General features: G+C 47.7%; 1 protein-coding gene across 2 annotated transcripts; it reads left to right on the forward strand.

Moving 5' to 3' along the window:
* Positions 1-7,272: 7,272 nt before the first annotated feature.
* Positions 7,273-20,029, forward strand: UMOD (uromodulin). Of its 2 annotated transcripts, XM_058570583.1 has the most exons (11): positions 7,306-7,369; positions 8,572-9,348; positions 9,449-9,556; positions 10,796-11,004; positions 11,990-12,138; positions 13,143-13,283; positions 14,012-14,257; positions 16,923-17,085; positions 17,686-17,767; positions 18,828-18,869; positions 19,968-20,029. In XM_058570583.1, the coding sequence occupies exons 1-11, from the start codon at positions 7,306-7,308 to the stop codon at positions 20,027-20,029; spliced, it is 2,043 nt and encodes a 680-aa protein (XP_058426566.1). The 2 variants fall into 2 exon arrangements, with proteins under 2 accessions (XP_058426567.1, XP_058426566.1); XM_058570584.1 differs by lacking the exon at positions 13,143-13,283 and having other exon boundaries at positions 7,273-7,369.
* The last annotated feature ends 3,972 nt before the right edge of the window (positions 20,030-24,001 follow it).

Below are 24,001 nucleotides of genomic sequence, written 5' to 3' on the forward strand. Positions count from 1 at the left end.
CTTCTCCAAAGCCAGGAGGGAAGGTACCCATTTTCCAGGTCCTGGCATCATTTACTGAGTGGATCTACTCCAATAAAATTATATATCATTGTGGTGGGTGGGTGGGGGCTGGATAATAAAAGCCACTGAATATCTTTGGCCCTGTTTTACTCATTCCCACTTTTTCCTGGTTGGCGCTGCCTTAGAAGAGCTGTTTGGCTTGGAATGCAAACACGGCTGCAAGGGAAGCCATAATAGCAACATTTGATGAGTGTTTACGACGGGCTGGGCATTCATCTGGTTCTCACAACATCACTGGGAGCTAGGTTTCCTTATCCCTGCTTTACAGATGAGGAAAGTGAGGCAAAGAGAGGTTAAGCAACCAGTCAGGATCACACAGCTAGAAAGCCCTTGAGACGTAATCCCAGGCAATCTCATTTTGGAGACTGCACTATGCACACCACCTCCACCAGGTTGAGGTTCCCAGAGTTGGAATAAAACTTTCAAATGAGGTGGATTGATTTGTTTACACTGTATTTTGGCACAGTGAGAAAGAGATCAAACCCCAAACCTGTCCCTAGTCTTCCTCATCTCAATAAGTGAGATGTTGTTCTCAACCAACAAGGCGCTAGGATAATCCTCAAGTCCCTTCTTTCCTTTTACCACCATGTAAGTAACTCCACCAAACCATGTGACTCCACCCACTTCCCTCCATCTCCACTGACAATCACCCACTATTTCTCAACAGCAGAAGTCTCCTAATTGGTCACTCGGCTGTCACTCTTTACCTCTCCAGCTTCCAAAATCCATATTCCATAAAGCTGTTGAGATGATCTTTTAAAAAGCCATAGTCATGCCAACACTCTAATGGCATCTTTATTGCTTTTAGAATAAAATCCAATCTGTTTACCATGCCTTCAAGGCCCAGAAAATTCTGGCCCTGCAGATCTCTTCCTCTTTCCTCTCCCTCACATTTTCTAGGCTCCAGCCACACTTCTTATCTATTCTCTGAACAATTCACTCCCTTTTTCTCTCTCTCTCTTTCTCTCTCTCTCTCTCATTGTGGCTGTTCCTCCTCCCTAAATGTACACAGAACACACTTTCCCAGATCTTCACACAGCTGTGTCCTTTTCATCTCAGCTCAAATGTCACCACCTAAAAAGGCCTTCCTAGATACCAAATCTGAAAGCATCTTATGATGTTGCTGTGCACTTGTTTACTACCTGCTTCTGCCGTTGGGGTGTAAGCCCCAGGAGAGCAGACATGTCTATTCTCTTCCCCACCGTATTCCCAATGCCTAGAACTCTGCTTTGACACAATAGATGCTCAGTAAATAAGTATCCATGGATCAAATGAAATTCCATATCAGGCAGCATCCCATCTCTGAGATACAGGATTTCATAGTCATCCCAAAAGGGAGAGATGCTGACAGTGTTACCCCAAGACCCAAGTTAGATTCTGTAATAGTTTCCTATTATTGCTCTGACAATTACCACAAATTTAGTGGCTCAAAATAACACATATTTACACTCTTACAGCTCTGGAGGCCAGAAATAAGAAATCAGTTTTACTGGGCTAAAGTCAAGGTGTCATCAGGGTTGGTCCCCTCTGGAAGAATCCCTTGACTTGCTTTTTCTAGCTTCTTGAGGCCGCCTGCATTCCTAGGTTCTTGGTTCCTTCCTTGAATCACTCTGACCTCTTGTTTCCATCCTCACATCTCTTACTTCCTCTGACTCTAGTTTCTCCTGCACCTCTCTTACAAGCCTCATTGTGATTGCATCGGGCATGTCCGGAAAATTTCCCCATCTCAAGATCCTGGCCTTAATCATAATCACAAAGTCCCTCTTGCCATGTAAGGTAATGCTCACAGGTTCTGGGGATTAGGATATGGACATATTGGGGGTCATTATTCAGTTGAAAACAGACTCACACTGCTGATGTGTGGCATTCATTTCAGCCAGGTGATAACAGACCTTCTCTTGGGAAAAGGAGGCGGGTATTATGTTAGGGACCAAGGTCTCCACAAACCATCCGGGCCTCTCCGCTTTCTAGCTGTCATGTAAAGTGAAGACTGTGCTTTTTCAGGCCTCCTGAGCCCGTTCCCACAGCTCCCCCTATCCCAAACCTGCCCACATCCAGATGAAGCAGGGAACAGCCTGGGGCCCTGGAACTCACTGGAACCAGATGCCCCAACAGGGGCAGGTGTTAGTATTCAGGACACGGTGCGAGGCTCACCTGCCTCAGGCTTAAGGCCACGTGGCTGCTGGTCAGAGGACAGGTCCACGGGGGCTGCTAGGACTAAATCACATGGCATAGAGCCCTGACCGGCCACGAGCCAGAGAATGGGCGCACTACCTGCAGGCCCCCCCGGGTGCAATCTGGGGGCTCAGATTGGGGTAAGCAGTATAGATGTGCTAGGCAAGTGATGTCCCTCTGTTGGGAGGGTCTTCTCCCTTGGCTCATTTTCTGCCCCCTCCCAACACACACCACTCTCATTCTAATCCTGTGTGTTCTGTTTGATGAATTTTTCAATACTTTCCACATGTTACCTTCACTCTCTCAAAAAAGACCTAAAACCACTTACCCCTTTAAGGCTCTTCCATGGCCGAGCATGAAATGTTCTTTACTGGAATGAGTGCAATACATCATAGGGGTAAATTTGAGTGAGATTGGGGCTTTAGTATGGACTTGGCACTGGCTAGCTGTGTATTCTTGGGGACTTGACTCAATCTCTTCTTCTGTGCAACATGGGTTGCTGTGTTTCATTGCATGAGACAATGGATGTAAAAGCACTCGGCAGTATCTGACCCAGGAGACACTCAGTAAGCGACAGCTGCCACGAGTTTTAAGATCAAGTCTCCTACCCATGTCTAAAAGTTAAGCAAGAACAGTGTTCCAAGAAGGAGGGAATGGCTGAGAGGTTGAGTAAGGTTCATACAAAAACAAATATTTTTTGAGCCCTTCTCTGGAAGTAAGATAAAGAGAAAAACAGTGACTGAATTCGGCAACATGTATGTCTTTGGTGATGATGAGCCACGTTAATGGAACTGGGAGTTCAGAAAGCGTGAAGTGCAGAGAGTGCAGATCAATCTTTTGAGAAGTTTGACTATGAAAGGATGGAAAATAGGATGGCGGCTGGAAGAGTCGTGGGGTCAAAGGAAGGTTTCTGTAGAAGGGACTCGTAGATGAGAATACTCCAATGGATAAGAGAAAAGTGAAGATACAGGAGGAAGGGGTAAGTGAAAGTGGGAAGGAAAGGTTATCAGAGCACAGGAAAAAGAATGCTGCCTCCATCCTGACAGGAGAGGAGATGTGGAAGATGAGTCTGCAGGCAAGTAGACCAAGAATATGAGGGAGGCATTGCTTAGTCATTAATGACGTCATTAAGTTTGCAGGGCTGAGGAGAGGGTAGGAGATTTGAAGAAAGAGTGGAGAAACGGCCAACTAGAGAAATAGCACAGGATAATCCAGCTGTGTTGAGTGAGGGTGATGCTTATTGTTTTAAAGTGTAGCTTTTATTATTATTCAGGTATGGCAAGGCCAGCAGATCAGGAGATGACTGGCATTGACAAAATGGTTTATTATAATCACAGATTCCAAGAGATGGGGGCACTCCATGACCTGGGGGACCACACAAGGAAGCAGCAGGGTTGGTCAGGAGGCAGAGGAAGGGGGCAAACATGGGCACGAGCCTTTACTGTGGTTTCTAAGGGAAGGAACGAGAGAGGGAGGGTAAGCAGGCTTTCGATTGGCGAGTTTGAATAGTTTCAGCAGGCTCTGGGACATGGGAATTGTCCCTAGTTGTTTGGTATCTGTCCCTGCCGTGATTAGGGCAGGGGAAGAGTGGTCCTGAGTACGAAAGCCCCATAATGAAGGGTTGAGGGATGGCTAGTTTGCATATGAAAGGCATGCTCTCAATCCAGTTGTTTGCTATCTCTAGAAATTAGTTAGCCCTGGGAGGGGCAGTCCCTCCAGGAACAGCAAAGTCCCAAGATGTAAAGCATCAAATACAGAAGCTAGAATGATATGGTTATGAGACTTATGAATAATCTCCAGCCCAAACTCCCCATTTTCCTTCCCAGGGCCTTTGCCCAGACAGCTCTGGAGAAGAGATGTGGAAGATGAGACCACTTGGAGCCTCCATCTTTAATCCTTTAAAGACACCCAGACCCGGCTTTAGACAAGGCCTCCTGTTCACCAACCAGAAATGATATTCACCATCCAGGATGGAGAAAAAGAATATTAAGAACTCTTATTTTCCTCTTAAGTAATAGGAAAAAAATAAAAGGACACATTCCTACAGGGAAAAAAAGGGTAAAGGACATAAACAGCCGGTTCAGAAAAGAAGAATAAATGATAAACAAATGAAGAGATGATAACATCCCTTTTCATGGAAGAATTGCAAAAGTAAGCAACAATGAGATGTTTCTCACTTATATTTTCAACAAAGACGAAAGAAAGTGAACAATGCTTAAGGTTGGTGACTACTGTGGTAGGATGGTAAACTAATTTTTAAAAATCTCTCTGGGGTGCTGTTTGGGACGAGGTATCAAAATTCTTAAGACGGTGCCACCTCTTTGACCCAGCAATTTCAGTCCTACAGAATCATCCTGAGGGATGACAGCACGAGCGCTGATGGTTGCCCCCACTGAATGAGACAGCTTGAGATGGGCCTGAGGAAGTCAATGCAGAGGGTCCTTGTTATTTTTCTTGCTCAGCCCAAGTTCATATACATTTGATTTTTCTCAACGTGGGATTGCCATCTACATGGGACTGGGTCAGGAGACATGGGGTTGAACCCAGGCTCTGTCGTTTTCTACCCCTGTCTCTGTGCATCGGCAAAGCAGTATTGGCAGTGACTTCCACAGACAGAATCTTGACTGCATGTCTTTACTTGCATAATCTCCTTTAACCACCATAACAAAGCTTGGAGATGGGTATCTTCATTTTATAGATGAGGAAAATGACCTCAGGAAGGTTAAGAGCTGAGCCTAATGGCATGCAATAAATGGTTGATCAGGATTCAGATGGGCTAACTCCAGAGTCAGTCTGTTCGATCATGAAGTTATCCACCTTCCAAGGGACCATCCCTCATGAGAACTCAGATTTCTTGTTTCATAGAGTGGGTCTGGTCCAATGATGTCTGAATTATCTTCTGGCTCTGACCTTCAATCATTCTCAACGTCTCTCCTACTCATGTCTGGACATTAGGAGAGCTGACTGAACCTGTGCTTCAGAAGAGTGGGCTCTCCAGGACAGGGAACCTTATTGCCACAGGTACATGCCCCCGTGGGGGCCGTGAACATCCCTTTTGTCCTAGACCAGCCTGGCTTCAGATACTGGCCTGTGCCTGGCACTTTAGGTCCACACCGTCCTTGCCAACAACCAAGAAAAAGCCCAGTACCTTGGCACTGCTTTCCCAGTTAATTTCTAACTAAGGAATCTCTTGATGCCAAGAGGTACAAAACAGAGGCGTTGTATGTGTGGGCACAAGTGTGACCCCCAATGTCAATCATTTGGGGTCTCTACCTATTAGGAAAAAGAAAAACAAGAACTCACAGCCTAGAACATTGTGCCAAGAGGGGAAAATATTCCACCCCCCATGGAAACAATCTCAAGAAACAGAACCACAGAACAATTGCAGGAGAGATTGCAGCCAGGAGCAGACGTATATATAGGAGCCCACACTTGTAAGCACATTAATTCCACCTTTCTGGCTTCAGGTAAGGATATCTTCTGCTCTCTCTTCTCCTTGCCACTTCTCCCCTACCTGGTCTTCTGCTGATTCCCATTCTGTTTGAGGGCGAGGGGAGAGGAAATTAAGAGGTTGGACACTATTGTCAGACCTAGACTGAGTCATTACTCTGCTGACTGTTGGCTTCATGATCTTTGGTAAGTCAACCTCCCTCTCTGCGGGCCTGCACTTTCCTAATAACAATGACTACTACTTTTTCACTCATTCAACAAATATTAGTTACTACGTACCAGGCACTGGGGATACGGCAGTGAACAAGAGCATTCACTATGTGCTGGGCCCTGCTTTGCATATACCATCTTAGTTAATCCCCATGACAACAATGAGCAGTTAGTTATCACCCACTGTAGTGTTCTTCAAGCTGTAGGTCACAACCCGTTAGTGGATCATGAAATCATTTGTGGATTATATCTAGAATTTTCTTTTAATTTAAAATACGTCAGCAAGCAATGCAGACAATAATGATAAGAATTGTTTATAAAATTTTTATTTCTTGTGTGTATGTGTGTATGTGTGCAAATGCCCACACATGCACAACCAACTGTTCTGAGTCATGGTGTAAAATGTTTTTTTATAGCAGATCTTAGCCACGAAGGCTTGGAAAACACTGCTCTAGTATACAGGCTCTTGGATCACAGGGACTTCAGACTGAGCCGGCACACTGTAGGCACTCAATTTGTGGAAGCAAGGATCCCTATTTCATAGATGAGGAAACTGACTCTTAGCGAATTGAAATACCTTGTCCAATGTCACACTGTTAGTGTGAATTGGCCTTTGCATCCTGGTTGCCGGCTCCAGGTCCCACACACTCAACCACCGTGCTGCCCTATTTTGCTGCTGTAAAAATTGGGGTAGTATTCAACAACTGAGTGAAATAGTAAGTGACAACTCTGGAAACATTAAAATGCATTGTAAAGGTTAATCGACTCTTGAGTTATCTCAAAGCCACTTCTTTACAATATGTGAGTTGCATGAACTCAGGGACCTTGTCTGTCCTGTTCATTGTTTTCCTTGGTGTGTAGCTCCCTGTTTGGCATATGGTAGCTACTCAATAAATGCTTGTTGAATGAATAAATGGATCTGATCAAGTTGAAGTTTTCCCAGCAGGACATCAGGAGTTGGCTGTTAAAACCCAAAGCTGTCTCCAATAAGGTGGTGAGTCCAGAACAGTACCCTATCTTCCTGCTTCCTGCTCCAAATGAGAGACACGTCTTCCAAATGCAAGGAGACTTGGGGAGCCGAGGCTGGGATGTGGGTGGGAATAAGGGTGGGGCCACAGAGGGGAAAACTCCACCAAAGCAAGGGCCACAGCACTGCACACTTTTTGTAGTTCATATAAATGGCGTCTCCTGGTGTTGTGCAGTGCACATCCAAGGCTCTCCTCCCAACCATGGGGTAGAGGGTCAGGTCATGCATTTCTCCCATCCATCTCTGTTTGCAGGACTTCAGGGACAAGGAGGAAACTCCAAGGGGCCAACCTGTCCTTGTCTTTCGGGAAGTCTTCCCTGGACCAGAATTAGCTGTGAAGAGCAGAAAAGATGGGGTGGCTTTGCTCTCTGACCTCGATGCGGATGGTCATGGTGGTGGTGACCGCCTGGGTCATTATAGCTGCAAAAACTGACTTCTCGGAAGCAAGTAAGTGGTGTGTGTGTCTGTGTGTGTGTGTGTGTGTGTGTGCACGCATGTGCGTGTAGCAATGCAGCCCTTAACAGAGGAGGTCTGGTCCCTCTCCTATTATGCTTTGGATTTGCATAGTCTTTATTCTAAATCCATTTCTTATACTTTAATGTACAGAGGACTCACCTGAGAATCTTGCTAAAACAAAGATTCTCATTCAATAAGTCTGGAGTGTGGCCTGAGACTCTGCATTCCTAACACGCTCCCAGATGATGCTGATGCTCTGGTCCTTGGACCACACGTTGAGAGCCAAGAGTCTAGAACATCACTAAAGCTCCCTGGCACTCTACTGGAAGGTCAGGAACACCCTGAACCACACAGGAGATTTGAACACACCCAGGTGGCTCCCAAATACTTCCCCTTTCACACTTAAGAGGTCATTCCAACAGTGGCACATTGCCCTCATTCTGCTTTCAGCTTCTCCCTGGAGAAGGGAGCTGAGCGCCTCCCCTGTGCTGGAGTACTTTGGCACACAATAAATACCATTGTGTTGTCACAGTTAAGTGTGCACATTCTGTGGTCCTGCCACCTGGGTTTGTGTCCTAGCTCTGCTGCTTACCAATGGAGCAAGTGACTTAAATATTCTGAACATCAGTTTCCTCATCTTTAAAGTAAGGGTAAATACAAAAGTGATCCCACAGGGCCATTGGGGAGGATTCAACGAGATAATAAATCAAAAGTGTGTATCCCAGTGTCTGGCATACAGTAAGTTCTTATTAAATGACAGCTCATTATCTTTATTGTTACTGTCACAGAGGAGCACACATGTGGCTGCCACTGCTAGGTAGAGCTGGGGAAGTCTTCAGAGGGGAGGCAGGGAAGGAGATCTGGGCAAAAGGCATAAAATGTGCAAAGACGGGGAAGTGGCAACAGGTTCACCTGAATCCTACCCAAAGTGTCAAGAACTCTGCATTATTCCTCTGGTTGTGGGAATGTGGATATTTTAAAAGAAGGAACAGCTTGAAGGCAATGCTTAACACACAAGAACGAATGGTGGAAGTTTAGGCATCATCAGGGGAGTTTTGTTTATTTGTTTTGGAGGGGATCTGCTAGGGACTAAGTCTTAAAGAACAAGGGTACCCTAAGAGACATGGAAGAAGTCTTGGCGTGATCATTGGCCCAGCTGCCCCCGCTCTGAGACTGGGCTCTTCTGTCCGCAGGAAGCTGCTCTGAGTGTCACAGCAACGCCACCTGCCTGGTGGACGGAGTGGCCACAACGTGCTCCTGCCAGGAGGGTTTCACTGGCGACGGCTTAGTGTGCGCGGACCTGGATGAATGCGCCACTCCTGCGACCCACAACTGCTCGGCCAACAGCAGCTGCGTGAACACGCTGGGCTCCTACACGTGCCTCTGCCTCGACGGCTTCCGCCTGACGCCCGGCCTCGGCTGCATCGACGTGGACGAGTGCGCGGAGCCGGGGCTCAGCGGCTGCCACGCCCTGGCCGCCTGCGTCAACAGCAAAGGCACCTACTCGTGCGTGTGCCCCGCGGGCTACTTGGGGGACGGGCGGCACTGTGAGTGCTTGCCGGGCTCCTGCGAGCCAGGGCTGGACTGCGTGCGCAAGGGCAATGCGCTCGTGTGCGTCGATCCGTGCCAGGAACACAGCATCCTGGACGAGTACTGGCGCAGCACCGAGTACGGGACGGGCTACACCTGCGACTCCCACCTGAGCGGCTGGTACCGCTTCTTGGGGCAGGGCGGCGCGCGCATGCCCGAGACCTGCGTGCCCACCCTGCGCTGCAACACGGCCGCGCCCATGTGGCTCAACGGCACGCACCCGTCCAGCGACGACGGCATCGTGAGCCGCTCGGCTTGCGCACACTGGAGCGGCCACTGCTGCCTGTGGGACGCGCCCGTCCAGGTGAAGGCCTGTCCCGGCGGCTACTACGTCTACAACCTGACGGCGCCCCCAGAGTGCCATCTGGCGTACTGCACAGGTGAGCGGGCATGTCCCCCCACCCCCACTCCAGGCCTGGAAGGGCACCGAGGGGGACTGGGGTACATCCTTGCTGACTCTCTGTGTCTGTGACCCTGCAGATCCCAGGTCGGTGGAGGGGACGTGTGATGAGTGCAGTGTAGATGAAGACTGCAAATCAGCTAATGGCAGATGGCACTGCCAGTGCAAACAGGACTTCAACATCACTGGTGAGGCCAAGGGGCAGGAGGCGAGGTGCTGAGAAATGTCAGCCACTGAGGGAGGAACACATTCTTGTGTGTGAATTGGGGGCATGTGGGGATGGCCCAGGAGATGCCTATCATCCAATCTAAGTGAAAAGGTGGTCACCATTAAAGCCAGCAAGAAGCTGTCTGGGCTCCCAGAGTCTCTCCTTAGTTGACCTCAAAGCTCCCAGAGCTTGGGGGACCTCCTCACACATAGCCTTCTTTCTGAGGCCCCCGCACCACAGTGGATACACAGGTGGCTGCCACCTGTATGCCAAAGGCTACCAGAGCCATATTCCTGCAGCACAAGAACAGGACTGGCCAGCAGTCGTGGTTTCTCGGGCTGGGCCCCCTACTGACCAGCTGAGGACCCTGAGCAGGGCCCTGGCCATCTCTAAGCCTCAGTTTCCCCATATGTACAATGATTGATGCAGACTAGTCTTTCCCAAACTTCAGTCATGATTTTGGTCACATCCAAGTACCAATTTTACAATTTTGCTTTATGTAAGTTCTACCCATACTGTAATTTTTATTAACTTGTTTTTCTTCAAATTCATGGAATCCTTCTTCTTTTAAGTAAACTTGGGACATTGATGGTGACCACTGCGTCTATCTGTGGCAAGTAACACTTACTTTAGTTAGAAGCTAACAGTAAACCTGAATACAGTGAAAGAAAGTTATTAGATTCCAGCAGCTGTGTAATACTTTAGTAAAAAAGTTAAAGAAACATCCAGCTGGATGCTGTTGCGTGCCCCCAAACACTTAGCCTGAAGTCCGCACTCTGCTCTTTTAAAAGGGGAGTTAGCAATATATGGCGTTAAAAACATGAGCAGCTAGTGAGGACTGTCTCCTTGTTGAAGAAAAGATGGAAAGAAATTGCAGTTAACTTATTTTTTGTTTGTTTGTTGTTTTGTTTTGTTTTACTAGGATTCAATGTTATTTAATACTGGGGCAGTGAACCACCCAAAAATAATACTGTTTTTCACATACAGCCCACACTTAGAGTAAGATGGGGCTGACGGTTTGTCACTTGGATCCATCCAGTGATGCTTGGAATCCAATTTTGTGTTTCTGTCACTCTGAGAGGAGAGACCATAGCGAGATCAGACCGAGTACCCCTAACTGGTGGCAAGCCCGACCAGCTGGGCCTGGGCCCTGGGGATATGGTGGACCCCCCAAATTGTGGTCACAGGCCTCCAATCCTGCCTTCCCTGCCCATTTCAGATCTCTCCCTCCTGGACCGCAGGCTGGAGTGTGGGCCCAATGACATCAAATTGTCCCTGAGCAAGTGCCAGCTGAAGAGCCTGGGCTTTGAGAAGATCTACATGTACCTGCGTGACAGCCAGTGCTCGGGCTTCGCTGAGAGGGGCGACAGGGACTGGATGTCTGTGGTGACCCCGACCAGGGAAGGCCCCTGTGGGACACTGATGACGGTACGTCCTGGACAGTGTGGGACAGGGTCAGAGCACTGCCTGGTTCAAGCCCCAGCTCCACCATTTACTAGTTGTTTGAGTTTGGGTGAGTCATTTAGCCTGGCTGTGCCTCAGTTTCTTCCACTGTAAAATGGTATAATAATAGTAGCTACTTTGTTGGGTTGTTAAGAGGGTTAAATGAGTTAATGTGTGTGAAGTGATTAGGACAGTGACTGGCACATAAGAAGTGTTCAATAGACATTAGCTTCAAGTAAAGAGGACCATCCATGATGATAGTTCCCCATTTTACAGATGGGAACAGTTGGGCTAGACAGAGCAGTGAGGGTTCTAAGCCAGTAGGTATCAACACTGGGTTCAGAAGCAGGTCTGCTTGTCTCTGGTGGTCCTGGGAGGCAGGGTCAGCATCACTGGTATTTGGAGAATCAGAATCTTGCCTACAGAAGTCTCCTCGAAAGGGACTGGGAGTCAGTATTTGTATGAGTGATGCACTGCTTCCTTCCACCTCCCTCATCCCCCAAAAGAAAAGGAAAGAAGACAAAAGAAAGGAAGAAAGAAATTAATTGTCATTTGTTCAGCACAGCGTTTGAAATTCCACCATTAATGATGAGTCTGCATGTGGTTTTTAGACTTTTTAGTGTTGGGGAGAGGAAGCATGGGGTAATGCGAAGAACTCAGGCTTATTAGATCCCGCGTGCTGTGGGCGAGTCATTCAGAGTTACTCAGTTTCTCTGAATCTCCGTCTCCTCATCACCAGGCAGGGAGGTGGTAGCCCTGCCTCTTAGGGTCATTGAAGAGACTAATGCAACGATGCAGGAGGAACGTTTAGCTCAGAGCCCAACACATGACGCGTGCTCATAAATGGCCACTGTTGTGACTTTTGATTGTGGAAGCTGGGAGGCCAGCTCCCAGGTGGCTGGAGAAAACTCCTTTGGTTTTGAGTCCTGCTCAGATTCTCATGCCCCTTTCTCCCATCCCCCCAACACAGAGGAATGAAACCCATGCCAAGTACAGCAACACCCTCTACCTGGCAGATGAGATCATCATCCGTGACGTCAACATCAAAATCAACTTTGCGTGCTCCTACCCCCTGGACATGAAAGTCAGCCTGCAGACCTCCCTGCATCCAATGGTCAGGTGCGGCCAGAGAGGGTCCCCAGCACCACTGGCCGGCTCCACCCCACAACCCCTTAACCACCAGGCCCTCAGATTCCCTGTCGACTGCCACCCATAAGGAGCTGGGTGGGGGGGCTGGCAAGCAGTGTTGCCCAACGAAGGAGCCCAGCTAGAAAGTCTGGAGCCTGGATTCAAATCCAGGCTCTGTCACATACTACCCAGATGGCTTTGGGAAGTTGATAGCCCCACTCTGGGTATCAGTCTTCTCATCTGTGAAATGGGTTTAGCAATACTTGTACTGCCTTTCCTAGAAGCACAACAGTGCTCTGCAGATGTGAATCAAATATTAGGGTTTCTGGCTTATTGGAGGGGCAGGGTGGTTGGACCAGAGGGAAGGTCGGAGGGCTCTCAGCCCAGACCTGCTGTGGGATTTGGAGCAAATCATATGCCATACTTGGATCTCAGTTTCCTTCCCTGTCTGTAAATAGAAGGAGTTTGATTAAAGAGGGCTTTACAAATTATGCTTCTTGGAGTTTGAGGGTCTTTAAGGGGTGCCTTGGGGATGCCTGAGGAGTGAACCAGAGAAGTTCCATCCATATTGGGTGCCACGTGAGGTTTTATTATTTAAAAAAATAAAAGGATCCTTGCTAAATAGAAGTGAAAATCTCTGAATAGGATGAGTCACCAATGATGCTGATGTTGGAAAAAATTATAATTGTAATTATAACAAGCGTTTATCAGGAGTTGACTGTACGTCAGACATTGTGCTAAGTGTTCTACATGGAACATCTCATTGAAATCGTAGAGTGCCCTGGGAAGTGTAGGTATTATTATTATTATTATTGTTCCCGTTATACAGATGTGGAAATTGAGGCTCAGAGAAGGTTGAATAACTTTGCCAAAAGTTGCAGAGTCTACTAAGTGGCAGAACTGGGATTCAAACCCAAGCCGTCAGGCGGAGAGCTGCCACTCGACCATGACCTTCACCTTGAAGCTTTCCCGTGGTTACATGTTCTCTGGGCCAACCAGACTCGAGGAAGGGCCCTAGGCACTGATGAGGGTGCATGGCTGACTTTGGGAAGGAAGGCTGCTCATTGTCTGCCTTTGGCTGGAGCATCATCTGGCCAGGCAGTGCCCTGGAGCAGTGTGGCCATGTCCCAGGCCTGGTAGACTCCAGGGAGCAACACATTTGTTTGCAAATCTCTCTCTGGTTTGAGCTGGAAATCTTGCCCCAGTTCAATTCTGAGTCCAAACAATAACCTAGTTCTGTAAAGTGGACTTCCGTGTTACTGAATATTTCTCATGCACCTTATTTCCTGGGGCATCAGTCTTAACAATGTCCTTTATTGAATCATCCCGTGAAGTCTACACCAGTGTGGCTGTTTTCAATGTAGTTAAAAATAACCCATTTAAAAAACTCTAATCTTCTCCTGTAAGTGGGGCCAGACTCTGACTTAGGCCGGTGGAACTCATAGCCCATCCCTTTTAACTGGTCCGGGTTGAGACCAAAGAAGGAATCTAGGTGAGTGCCTTGGGAACTTGTTTGCTGCACTTCTTGAAGGCAAGGGCCACCAAGTGAGGGGGTGGAGATGTTATAAAAAATGTGGTCTGCGTATCAGCAGCAGCAGCATCACCTGGGAACTTGTTGGAAATACAGAACCTTGAGCCCCACCCCAAACCTCCCGAACCAGAACCCGCATTCCAACAAGATCTCGAGGGGACCCGTGTGTGCTCATTGCAGTGTGTAAAGCAATAGTTGGTGGGTTCCAGTCCTCCTTCTGGATAAAAATGCAAATACCTGCCAGGGACTGCCCAGGAATGCAGACCAGAAAGAGGGGGCCATCTGTTGCTGTTCTCAGCTCTGGTTCTCTCACCAGTCCCTCTCCTCCCACAGCTCCCTAAACATCAGCGTGGGCGGGACGGGCGTGTTCACTGTGCGGATGGCGCTCTTCCGGAACCCTGCCTTCACGCAGCCTTACGAAGGCTCCTCAGTGACCCTGTCCACCGACGCCTTTCTCTACGTGGGCATCATCCTGGATGGGGGCGACGTGTCTCGATTCGCACTGCTGATGACCAACTGCTACGCCACGCCCAGCAGCAATGCCACAGACCCCTTGAAATACTTCATCATCCAGGACAAGTAAGGCCCATGGGTGGAATTCGGGGAGTCTTTGGACTTGGGCGGAGGACAAGTACATCTTGATATTCATTAACCTCTAGCTACAGTTCAGCACTGCCGTCCACTATGAATACAGGCACCAAACCACAGAAGTAATAGCGGGACACGTGAAAACATTTACACTCATCAATACTTTTTAGTTACTATAGTATTGAAATTTCTACTAGATCTTATATTATTTAACACATTATCAAATATATATACTTGTAAATACATATATTTATATATAATAGGTATGAAATATATAATACATACATCAAATGTTTTCATATTTTGAGAACCATGCTTCAATTTAATTGGTTTCCTTTCTAATCTTACATATTTTATGCATTAAATTTTTAATATAATTGACGTATGTTAGTTTCAGGTGTACAACATAATATTTGATATTTGTATATATTGTGAAATGATCACCACAATAAGCCTAGTTAACATCTGTTACAATTTTTTTTTTTAAATCTTATGCATTTAAAACATTATTTTTGAAGCGGAATGCATGGGCTTTACCAGATAACCAAGGGGGTCTAGGATTCAGAAAAGGGTAATAAATCTGATGGAAAGGCATGCGCAGGGCAGGAGGAAGGCTGGCAGCTGGCTGAGAGGAGTGATCTGGAGGCACAATCAGCCAAGGGCCAGGTGAAACAGGGAGGGCACAGGTGTGCTGCTTTTCACTCCAGGCATTCGAGACCTGTGAGCCACATCGTGAGAAAGGAGTTCACGTTTTCATTCATCAATTGAACAGATGTTTTTGGAAGCTTACTGTGTGCCAGGCTTGTGAAAAACACAGTGAACAGAAGGGATGAAAATCCGTACCTTCGTACAGCTGACATTCTAGGGGAGGAGACGGACAGTTAAAAGTGAAATCTATGGCGTGTTAGTGGTAAAGAGGCTGTAGGAAAACCTGGAAGCCAGGAAAGGAGAGCGACATTTGCAATTTTGTAGCGCAGTCGGAGAAAGCTCCCCGAGAGAGACGGTGGCCACTCCTGTTTCAGTTGTCTTAGAACCTGCCTGGTTCCATCAAGGGGAAAGTCTCAGCTGGCTGTTCATCTGACCTTCACACCTCTCCGTTATTTGCTAACCTCCCCTTGCAACACAAAGAAAGCCAAAGTCTGTTTTAGGGCCTCTAACTAAAATTTAATAGCACTGTTTTACTTTGTGTTTATTTGTCTGGTCATGTTTTATTTATGGCAAGTGGTACTGGTTTGCTATTTGTGGTCATGATCTGAAGATAATTCTCAAAATAGAGGTAGTTCAGTAAAAATGTAAGTAGATTTGAAGAAAAATAGTAAGTAAATAATCATAATACAGATGTTGGGAAACACAGGAAAACATTCAGGAGGATGGTTTCTAGGTAACGAAAAAAAGAACTGGAAAATTTGGAAAACGGCGTGACCTTGATTGGGGCATCATGGAAATTTGGGTTCAAATCTTGACTTGGCTTGTTTTTGGTTCTGAGACACGTCAGCTCATCTCTCTGGATATTTCATGTTCTCATATGTGAAATAGGTGTAAATAATACCTACTGTGCAGGGATTTTCAAGCTTTTTTTCTTTTCTGAGTATAAAAGTATAGCATGTACGTAGTGGAAAGCTTGGAAAGTTTTAAAAAAGGAGCAGGAAGAAATGGTGGGTGTGCCTGTGTTTTTCTGTCTGGGCATGTGTGGGAGCTAGGTTGAGGACAACCAGTCTAGGAAGGTGCCAGAATATCACAGGACGTGAAAGGAGGGGACAAGCTGGCGAGACCCTGGGAGTGGCTGGAGGGGACACGGATGCCCTGCTCGAGTTGAGTGCATGGGGCTGCCAACGACCATGCCAGAAGCCACTCTCTCTGCCTTTCACAAGGTGGGGCCACTTAACCTCACAGGTTTTATTTTGCCAAGTGGAGTTTGCACTTTTGGAGTCAGATCTGAATTGTGGGAGACACAGAGCAGAGCGTGACCACCACCCCCAGAAGTTCCCTTCTCAGTTCCTCTATGCATCAGCATTCAGCCCCTTCTCGAAATCAATTCTGAGCGGATAGTGTGAAACAGCAGAGAGGGCACCCAATTTGCCTGTCCAGAGTGCCTGTGTGTCCTGATCCAGCCCAGCACACACGTGAGTCTCTGCGTTTGCAATTTTGAGTTTCTTTTCGTGTTTTTCGGTACAATTCTGTATGCATGTGGATGGACACACATGCTCCAATTGGTCAGTGGCCCTCAGCACTTAGAAGTTTCCATTGTTGAGATTAGTACCAGGCAATAGTACTGGAGTGGAGTGCCAATAAATGGTAGCTAATGCTTCCTGAATGCCGTTTCCTGGGAAATCAGCAAGTGCTAACTTGAGGATAATTTCAACTCTGTGCTGATGGCATTTTTACTTTAGCATCACATATATGTAGCACCTGCTGTGTGCCATATACTGTAATAAGCAATCTGAAAACTTAACTCATTTAATTATCACAAGTATCTTGTGATGTGGCTTACAATTATTATTCCTTGTATACAGATAGGGAAACTGAGGCACAGAGAGATTAAGTAAGTTGCCTAGGGTCACACAGCTAATAGGTAGTGCAGTGAGATTTGAAACCAGGAAGTCTGGCTCCAGGCAGTTTGCCTAACCAACCGCCTTATGTGACATAACCCTTGCAGGTGTCCGCGCACCGAGGACTCGACCATCCGAGTGTTGGAGAACGGGGAGTCCCCTCAGGCCCGGTTTTCAGTCCAGATGTTCCGTTTTGCTGGAAACTACGACCTGGTCTACCTGCACTGTGAAATATATCTCTGCGACACCGTGAATGAAAAGTGCAAACCAGTAAGTCGGCTCCCCTCCCTCAGCCTGCTGGCCACACACCACCCCCCATAACCAAAGACATTTGGCCACAAGGTATAAAAGAAAAAACTCAAGTATTTCTGCTGTGTATCTCCTTTGGTACAGGGATAGAATGAGCCGTAAGATGAGGTGGGCGTGGCCAGGCAGGAGCCCTAAGCTGCTGGGAAACCAGGTGGGATCAGGGCAGGGCAGCAGGCTGGTAAACGCTCTAGCTTATCTGCAAGCTTGTGTTATGATAATAGAAGCCATATTTTTAAGCACTCTGTGCAACTTATGTGTGTTAACGTTTTAATACTTCACAGCAGCTCTGTAAGGGAGCTTTTTCACTAGCCTCTTTTTCTCTATGGGGAGAGAGGCTCAGAGAACTTCCATGACTCTCCTAAGATCGTACATCTGACCAATGGTGAGCTGGGACGTGAACCCAGGTATCTAGACCTCATAACAACTGCTGCCTCTATCATCCTCAGGCCCCAGCATGGGAGGCAGGAGGATGCTCCCATGAGGAGTGTGGCCCACTCCCCATGGCAGGACCACATTCAGCCTCCCTCACCGAAGGGTTTGTTTGTCGCCCTCTCCCTGCAGCCCTGCTCCGGGACCAGAGTCCGCAGTGGGGGCAGCATAGACCAAACCCGTGTCCTAAACTTGGGTCCCATCTCACGGAAAGGTAAGAGGAGAACACTCCTTCCCCCACGTTCCTGCGAGGAATGTTCTCTGGGGATGGGGAGGGATGACAGAACCTGGCACTTGAGATCTTATTGGGATCTGAAGAACTGGAGCAAGTGAATTCTGTGGGGTCAAGGTAGACTCTAAGCTGCCTTCCTTTTACCAGTTCTCATTATGTTCTTCTGCCTACTGTGTGCCAGGCCCTGTGCCGGTGGTTGGGGATCTAATGATGAGCAAAAACTGATACAGGCCCTGGTCACATGGAGCTTATGGACCAGTGGAGGAGACATCATTCAAATAATTACATACAATCATGCTTTACTTAACGACGGGGATACGTTCTGAGAAATGTGTCATCAGGAGATTTTGGCATTATGCGAACATCATAGAGTGTACTTACACAAACCTAGATGGCACAGCCTACTACACACCTAGGCTAGATGGTACTAATCTTCCAGGACCACTGTCATATGTGAGGTCCGTTGTTGACCGAAACGTCATTATGCAGCCGTGACTGTATATGTGTATGTATACATATATACACGCATATATATATTAGGAACTCTGAGCTCTTACAACAGAGGGACCAGAGGAGGATTGGGGAAGAATGGAGCTGAGATTTGGAAATTGAGGAGGGATTAACTAAGAGGGGTCAGGGAGAGCGGGGGAGGGAATCCTAGGCAGAAGGTACAGCATGGGCAAAGGGCCTGTGGTTGGGGGGAGCCCAGCCTGTTAGAGGAGCTGAGAGAAGGCCAGGCAGGCTGGAAGGAGGAGGAGGTCAGTGTGGGGTGAGCTGATGCAGGCGGGCCAGACTATGTGAGGCCCTGTAGCTCTTTTTGTTTTCAATTGGGATGTAATTAACATGTAGTTCTTGTTAAGGTTTTGGGCCTTGCTCCTGACAGCAGTTGGGAGACCCTTGAAGAGTCCAAAGCAGGGGAATGACATGATCGGATTGGGGTTTCAAAAAGACCACTCTGGCTGCAGAAAGAAGGAGCTTCTCCCAGGCTCCTTGCCAACGGCATGTCTTTTCCTTGGACTGATCTTTCTCTTTCCCTCTGCAGCTGTCCAGGCCACAGTCTCGAAGGCTGCTTGCAGCAGCTTGGGTAAGTTCAAGTTGTCTTTGGGAGGGACCTGCACCAGAACCTTCCTCTGGGGCTTTTATCCATGGGCCCAGAATATGCTGGAGTGCCTGGCCTGCTGGGCCTGAGCCCAGCATCTATGGAAACGCCCAGACCTGGGGCTGTACGTGTGCACGTATACCCATGCTGTCCCACCATAGTGCACGCGTGCACACAGACACAGGCACACAACAGGCACGCAAGAACGTACATCATCCAGACATGTTTGCACACACACACCAGGTCACATGCATGCATTCATATCTGCACACACAGATGCACAGACAGCTGGAGTTGCACGTATGTACAGACATATACACACCTGTTACAAACCTGTACACACTCTAGATCTGCACCTTGGGCACCTCCTGAAGCTTCATGGCTCATCTCTAATACCTTTTTCAGGATTCATTCAACAGGTGGCAAGTATATGTTGAGTGCTACTGTGTGCACCATGCTTAGTGCCAGCATAAACACAGACAAGCATGAAACCCTGTTTCTCTGCTACTCTGCTTCTCTGACTGTAAAGGCTGGGAACTAGGAGCCTTTTAATGGCCCTTGACTTGCATGGCCTCTGAATTGCCTGAAAATTTGGATGAAAAGTGAATCCATGTAACTGTTGTCCTTCTTGGCTCCTGGCACCTAGATCCGAGGGGATTTTTACATCAACCTCGTGTTTGACCTGAGCTAGTTCAACCTGAGCTTGGAGCCAGAGAGTCAAGGTGTTCATAAGAGGCTTACCCTCTGTGAATATCCCCCAAGATCACCAAGGATGGTTGAGTAGGTTTGGCACTGCACAAGAGTGCCCTTTTGAGGGGATACCAAGCGTAGTGCTTGAGGAAAGCCTGCCTTTTTCAAATTGGTCCACCTGGCAGCGCAACTTTTTCTATTTTTCCACCCAAGGTGGGCATCTTTTTCTAATTGGTTTTCAGGGCAGATAAAGAGAAAGCTTCCTTTTTCTAACCAATCAACCCAGAAAGGGTATCCTTTCCTAATAGGTCAGTCTAGAGGAGGCATCTTCTGATAGTTTTGCACAAAGGCACATCAGTGCCAGCAGCAGCCCTGTGATTGCTTTTTTTTCAGGGCTCCTGAAGGTCTGGCTGCCTTTGCTTCTGTCGGCCATCTTGACCCTGACGTCTCAGTGAGTGTCGGTGGGAAACCCTGCCCTCTGTGGCTACCAACTCACTTCCTGCTGGCTGCAGAGGTGATGCACGCTGGTGCTCCAGCCTCAGAGAAGGAAGCACACACTTCAGTCAGCCTGCTCCTGTTCTCTCTCCTTTAATCTTCACGATCAAAAACCAGCGTGTGTCTCCAAATGCTGCCTACTCTCAAAATGGGACTGGTGATGTGTCTGGACATGAGGCCCCTGTCTCCTTAAAGAGGGTGGCAAAATAATAATAATCTTAAAAGCTCTGTCTTTGAAGTCATTCATTCATTTGACAAGTATTTATTGAGCACCTACTATATGTAGGTACTGTGCGTGGTGCTGAGGATTCCGGAGTAAGAACAACTAGACTCCATTCCTGTCCTCATGGAGTTCACGGGTCTGGTCAGAGAGACTGAATTGAACTCTAGTTCTGCTGTGTGACCATAGATAAAATACATGATGTCTCTGAGCTTTATCCATCCATCCAACCATTCATTCATTTATTCAAGAAATATTTTCTGAGCCAGCCCTGATGGCCTAGCAGTTAAAGTTCAGTGTGCTCTGCTTTGGCGGCCCAGAACCACACCACTCATCTGTCAGTAGCCATGCTGTGGCGGTGGCTCACATAGAAGAATTAGAAGAATTTACAACTATGTACTGGGATTTTGGGTGGGGGGAGGAAGAAAAAGGAGGAAGACTGGCAACAGATGTTAGCTTAGGGCAACTCTTTCCCTGCAAAAAAAAAAAATGTTTTCTGAGCCCCTACTATGTACCCGGCACTGTGCTAGCTGCTGGGGATACAGCTGTGAACAAGTCAGACACAATCCCTGCCCTCCTGGAGCTTAAGGTCTGGTGGGGGAGGGAGAAGTTGAACACCTGATTACAAGGGGGTCAGGCATTGCAGAAATGGAGGGTATAATGGGGCAGCTGCTTCTGTACAATCGGGATAATAAGGATGCCCTCAGAGGGTTCATTCAGTTTTCCAGAAACATCTATTTGAGCACCCAGTATGCGCCAGGCACGGTGCTAGGTGCTGGGGAAACACTAGTGAATCAGCAGATACAGTCCCTGCCTTCAGGAGTCTCATGATCCATAGACGTGATGTACCCGACACAACCTAGGGACCCTCTGCCTCCATTCTCCCTCCTTCTCCCTCTCAGTGCAGAAGATGCATTCCTGTTTACAGAGCCACAGCAGCAGCGGGGCTGGAGGGGATGCTTTGCAAGGGGGCTGGCCCTCCAGGAGGCTCCTTGGAGGCGCAACCAGAAACCAAGAGGCAGCTGGGTCCAGGAGACCCAGATACTCAAGAGTCTCTGGACTTCTTTCCAAGTGGGCCAGAGGAAGCCGATGCCAAGGGAAAAGTGTGCCCTGACACCAGCTGCTTCCCTGGACTCCAGCTGTGGTTTTCCAGAAAGACCAAGGCCCTGTCATGTGATTAGACCCTTGTGACCCCAGGGAAAGCCACACGTGTGTATCAGCAAACGGGCTGTGGGGACAGCGTATCTTGAGTCAAGGGACCTCTTATCACACGCAGACACATGCCAAATCCCCATGCCCGCTGCCTTTATGTAAGAGCTTTACGTAGGAGGACCGCGGTGCTGAGCCCGGCCTGTCCATGGTCAGGTGAGCCCTGGACCGTGTGCAGATTCATCTATACTTTGATTCAATTACAACAGAACATAAAGAAAAAGAAAAACAAAAGCCATGGAAAAGAAAGCACATAAGAATTAACCCTTTTGTCCCTCTGTTCCTTTGGTTTTTCTTTTCCTTTCTTGTTTTCTATTGGTTAGTTTTTCAGCTCAATATTCAACAGATATTTTGAGCACAAATTCAATGCCAGGCACTTTTACTGGCACTGAAGAAACAGCAAGTGATCAAAACAGAGCTCATGCTGGTAAGGAGCTTATGTTTAAAAGGGGGATACATTTAAACAATAACTATGTGATATGTCAGGTAGTGGTCAGCACTTTGGGGGAAAAAAACAAAGAAGACTAGAGCAATGGGGGTGTTCTTTTAGATAGGATGGTCAGGGAAGGTCTCTCTGATGAGCAGAGACTGAGAGAAGTAAGAGAATGAACCATGAACCGGGGGCGTTATCTGAGGAAGAATATTACAGGCAGTGGGAACAGCAAGTGCAAAGGCCCTGAGGCAGGATCTTGGGTCTTTCCACCAAGGTTTAACTAAGTCTTGGACAGCCATACATTTAAGGCATTACTCACAGGAGAGGGTCTGAAGCATGCATATTGTGATTTGTTCCATTTGTTTACTCAACAAGTACTTACTAAATGCTAATTAGAACTGCAAAGACAGGATCCCTGTCCACAAAGATCTTACAGCCTTCAGAGGGAGACAGATAAGTTGGCGGGCAGTTGAGTGTGATTGGAATCAGCCCAGAGAGGCAGAGGAGCAGAGAAGAGAAGCACCAGCCAGCTGGTGTTTAGGCAAGCCTTCCTGGAAGAGGTGAACCTAAATGATAAGTAGTAAGAGGCTGGGCAATCCAGGCAAAGGGAATAGGATACGCAAAGGTTTGGAGGTGAGAAGAGTTCAGGGAACCACAGATTGGGTGGAGCATATGATGTGTGAGAGAGAAGCTGTAGAAGGAGGTAGGAGCTGTGGACAGGGTCAGATCCCGGGAAGCACAGAGTGCCAGGAGTGGGGGATAATGCTGAGAGATGATACTGTGGCATCTGGCTGCAGGGGAGATAGCAGAATCAAAGGGGACAAGAATGAAAGCAGGGAGACCCATTAGGAAGCTGTTGACACCACCCTCGTAAGAGATTATGATGCCTTGAATTAGGGGTGGTGGAGTGGGGATGAAGAAAGAAGGATAGATTCAAGAAATATTTGAAAGGTTGAGTGGCAAGATTTGGTGATTATTGGAAATGCGAGGCTGAGGGGGAAAGGAAGGAACCAGGTTTCCAGCTTGGGGGCCGTTAATTAAGATAGATGATGCAGTGAGGAGGGAGAGATGTAGAGGGATTGGTGAGTTCAGACTTGGACCTGCTGAGTTCAAGGTGCCTCGAGCATCTCAGCCCAAGCAGAGCGGTCCAGCAGACAACTGGGTAAATGGACCTGCAGTTCAAGGGAGTAGTCAGGGATGGAGATACAGATTTGAAACTTACCAGCCTGGGGATGGTACTCAAAACCGTAAACTTGACACCTCCCAGGCAGAGTATATGGAGTGACAGGTACAATGGGACCTATCAGCATTCTCAGGGACAGCGGGAGGAAGAGAAGCATGATGATGATAGCGATAGATCATGAGTACCCAAGAGAATCAAGACAATAGTGTACAGGCGAGTCGAGGAAATGCAGTGTGCCTGCAGGAAGCAGCAAAAAAAATGCATTGACAAGAGGCCCGAAAAACTGCCCAGTGGACTTGCCCATGAGATGACCTTAGCAGGGGAGTTTTAGTGACGTGGTTCAGACTGGAATGGGGAAGTCAGAAGAGGGATGGAGGAACTTACTTTGCAAAGGAGGAAGATCACCTTATCAGAAGTTGGGGGAGGAAGTGGAGGATGGAGGTGGATGTTTATATGTCTATAAGGGAAGGAGACACAAAGGTTAGTGAGGTTAGGTGTGGTGGTCTAAATTTTCTTAAAGTAGGATGCAAGGCACCTGCTGAGAATGGGAGAAAGGCGGGAGAGTAAGTGGGTAGTGATGGCTGCAGAGACTGTTTAAAAGGACAGAAAAGGTTGAGAGTGGCCATTGGGTAGACTAGGGTGAGTACCCAGCCAAAATTAATGGATCAGTGGGCTATTTTGTGGGCCCAGATGAATTTCGAAATCCTGCATTTGTAATCGTTATAAGTTCCACATTTAGGAGATTTTTCTCCAAATGCACTAAGAATAGAGAGAGTCGCTTGTAGCACCTTTTCTTTGTCCAGGTTAAGGTTCTGCTGGAAGGTGTTACCATTGCCAGAACCCCCATGCTTCCCACCCCCAGGAACCTTGGCTCCTTAAAGAGTCCC

Source organism: Diceros bicornis, chromosome 26 (assembly GCF_020826845.1).
Source record: "Diceros bicornis minor isolate mBicDic1 chromosome 26, mDicBic1.mat.cur, whole genome shotgun sequence".
NCBI classification, from domain to species: Eukaryota; Metazoa; Chordata; class Mammalia; order Perissodactyla; family Rhinocerotidae; genus Diceros; species Diceros bicornis.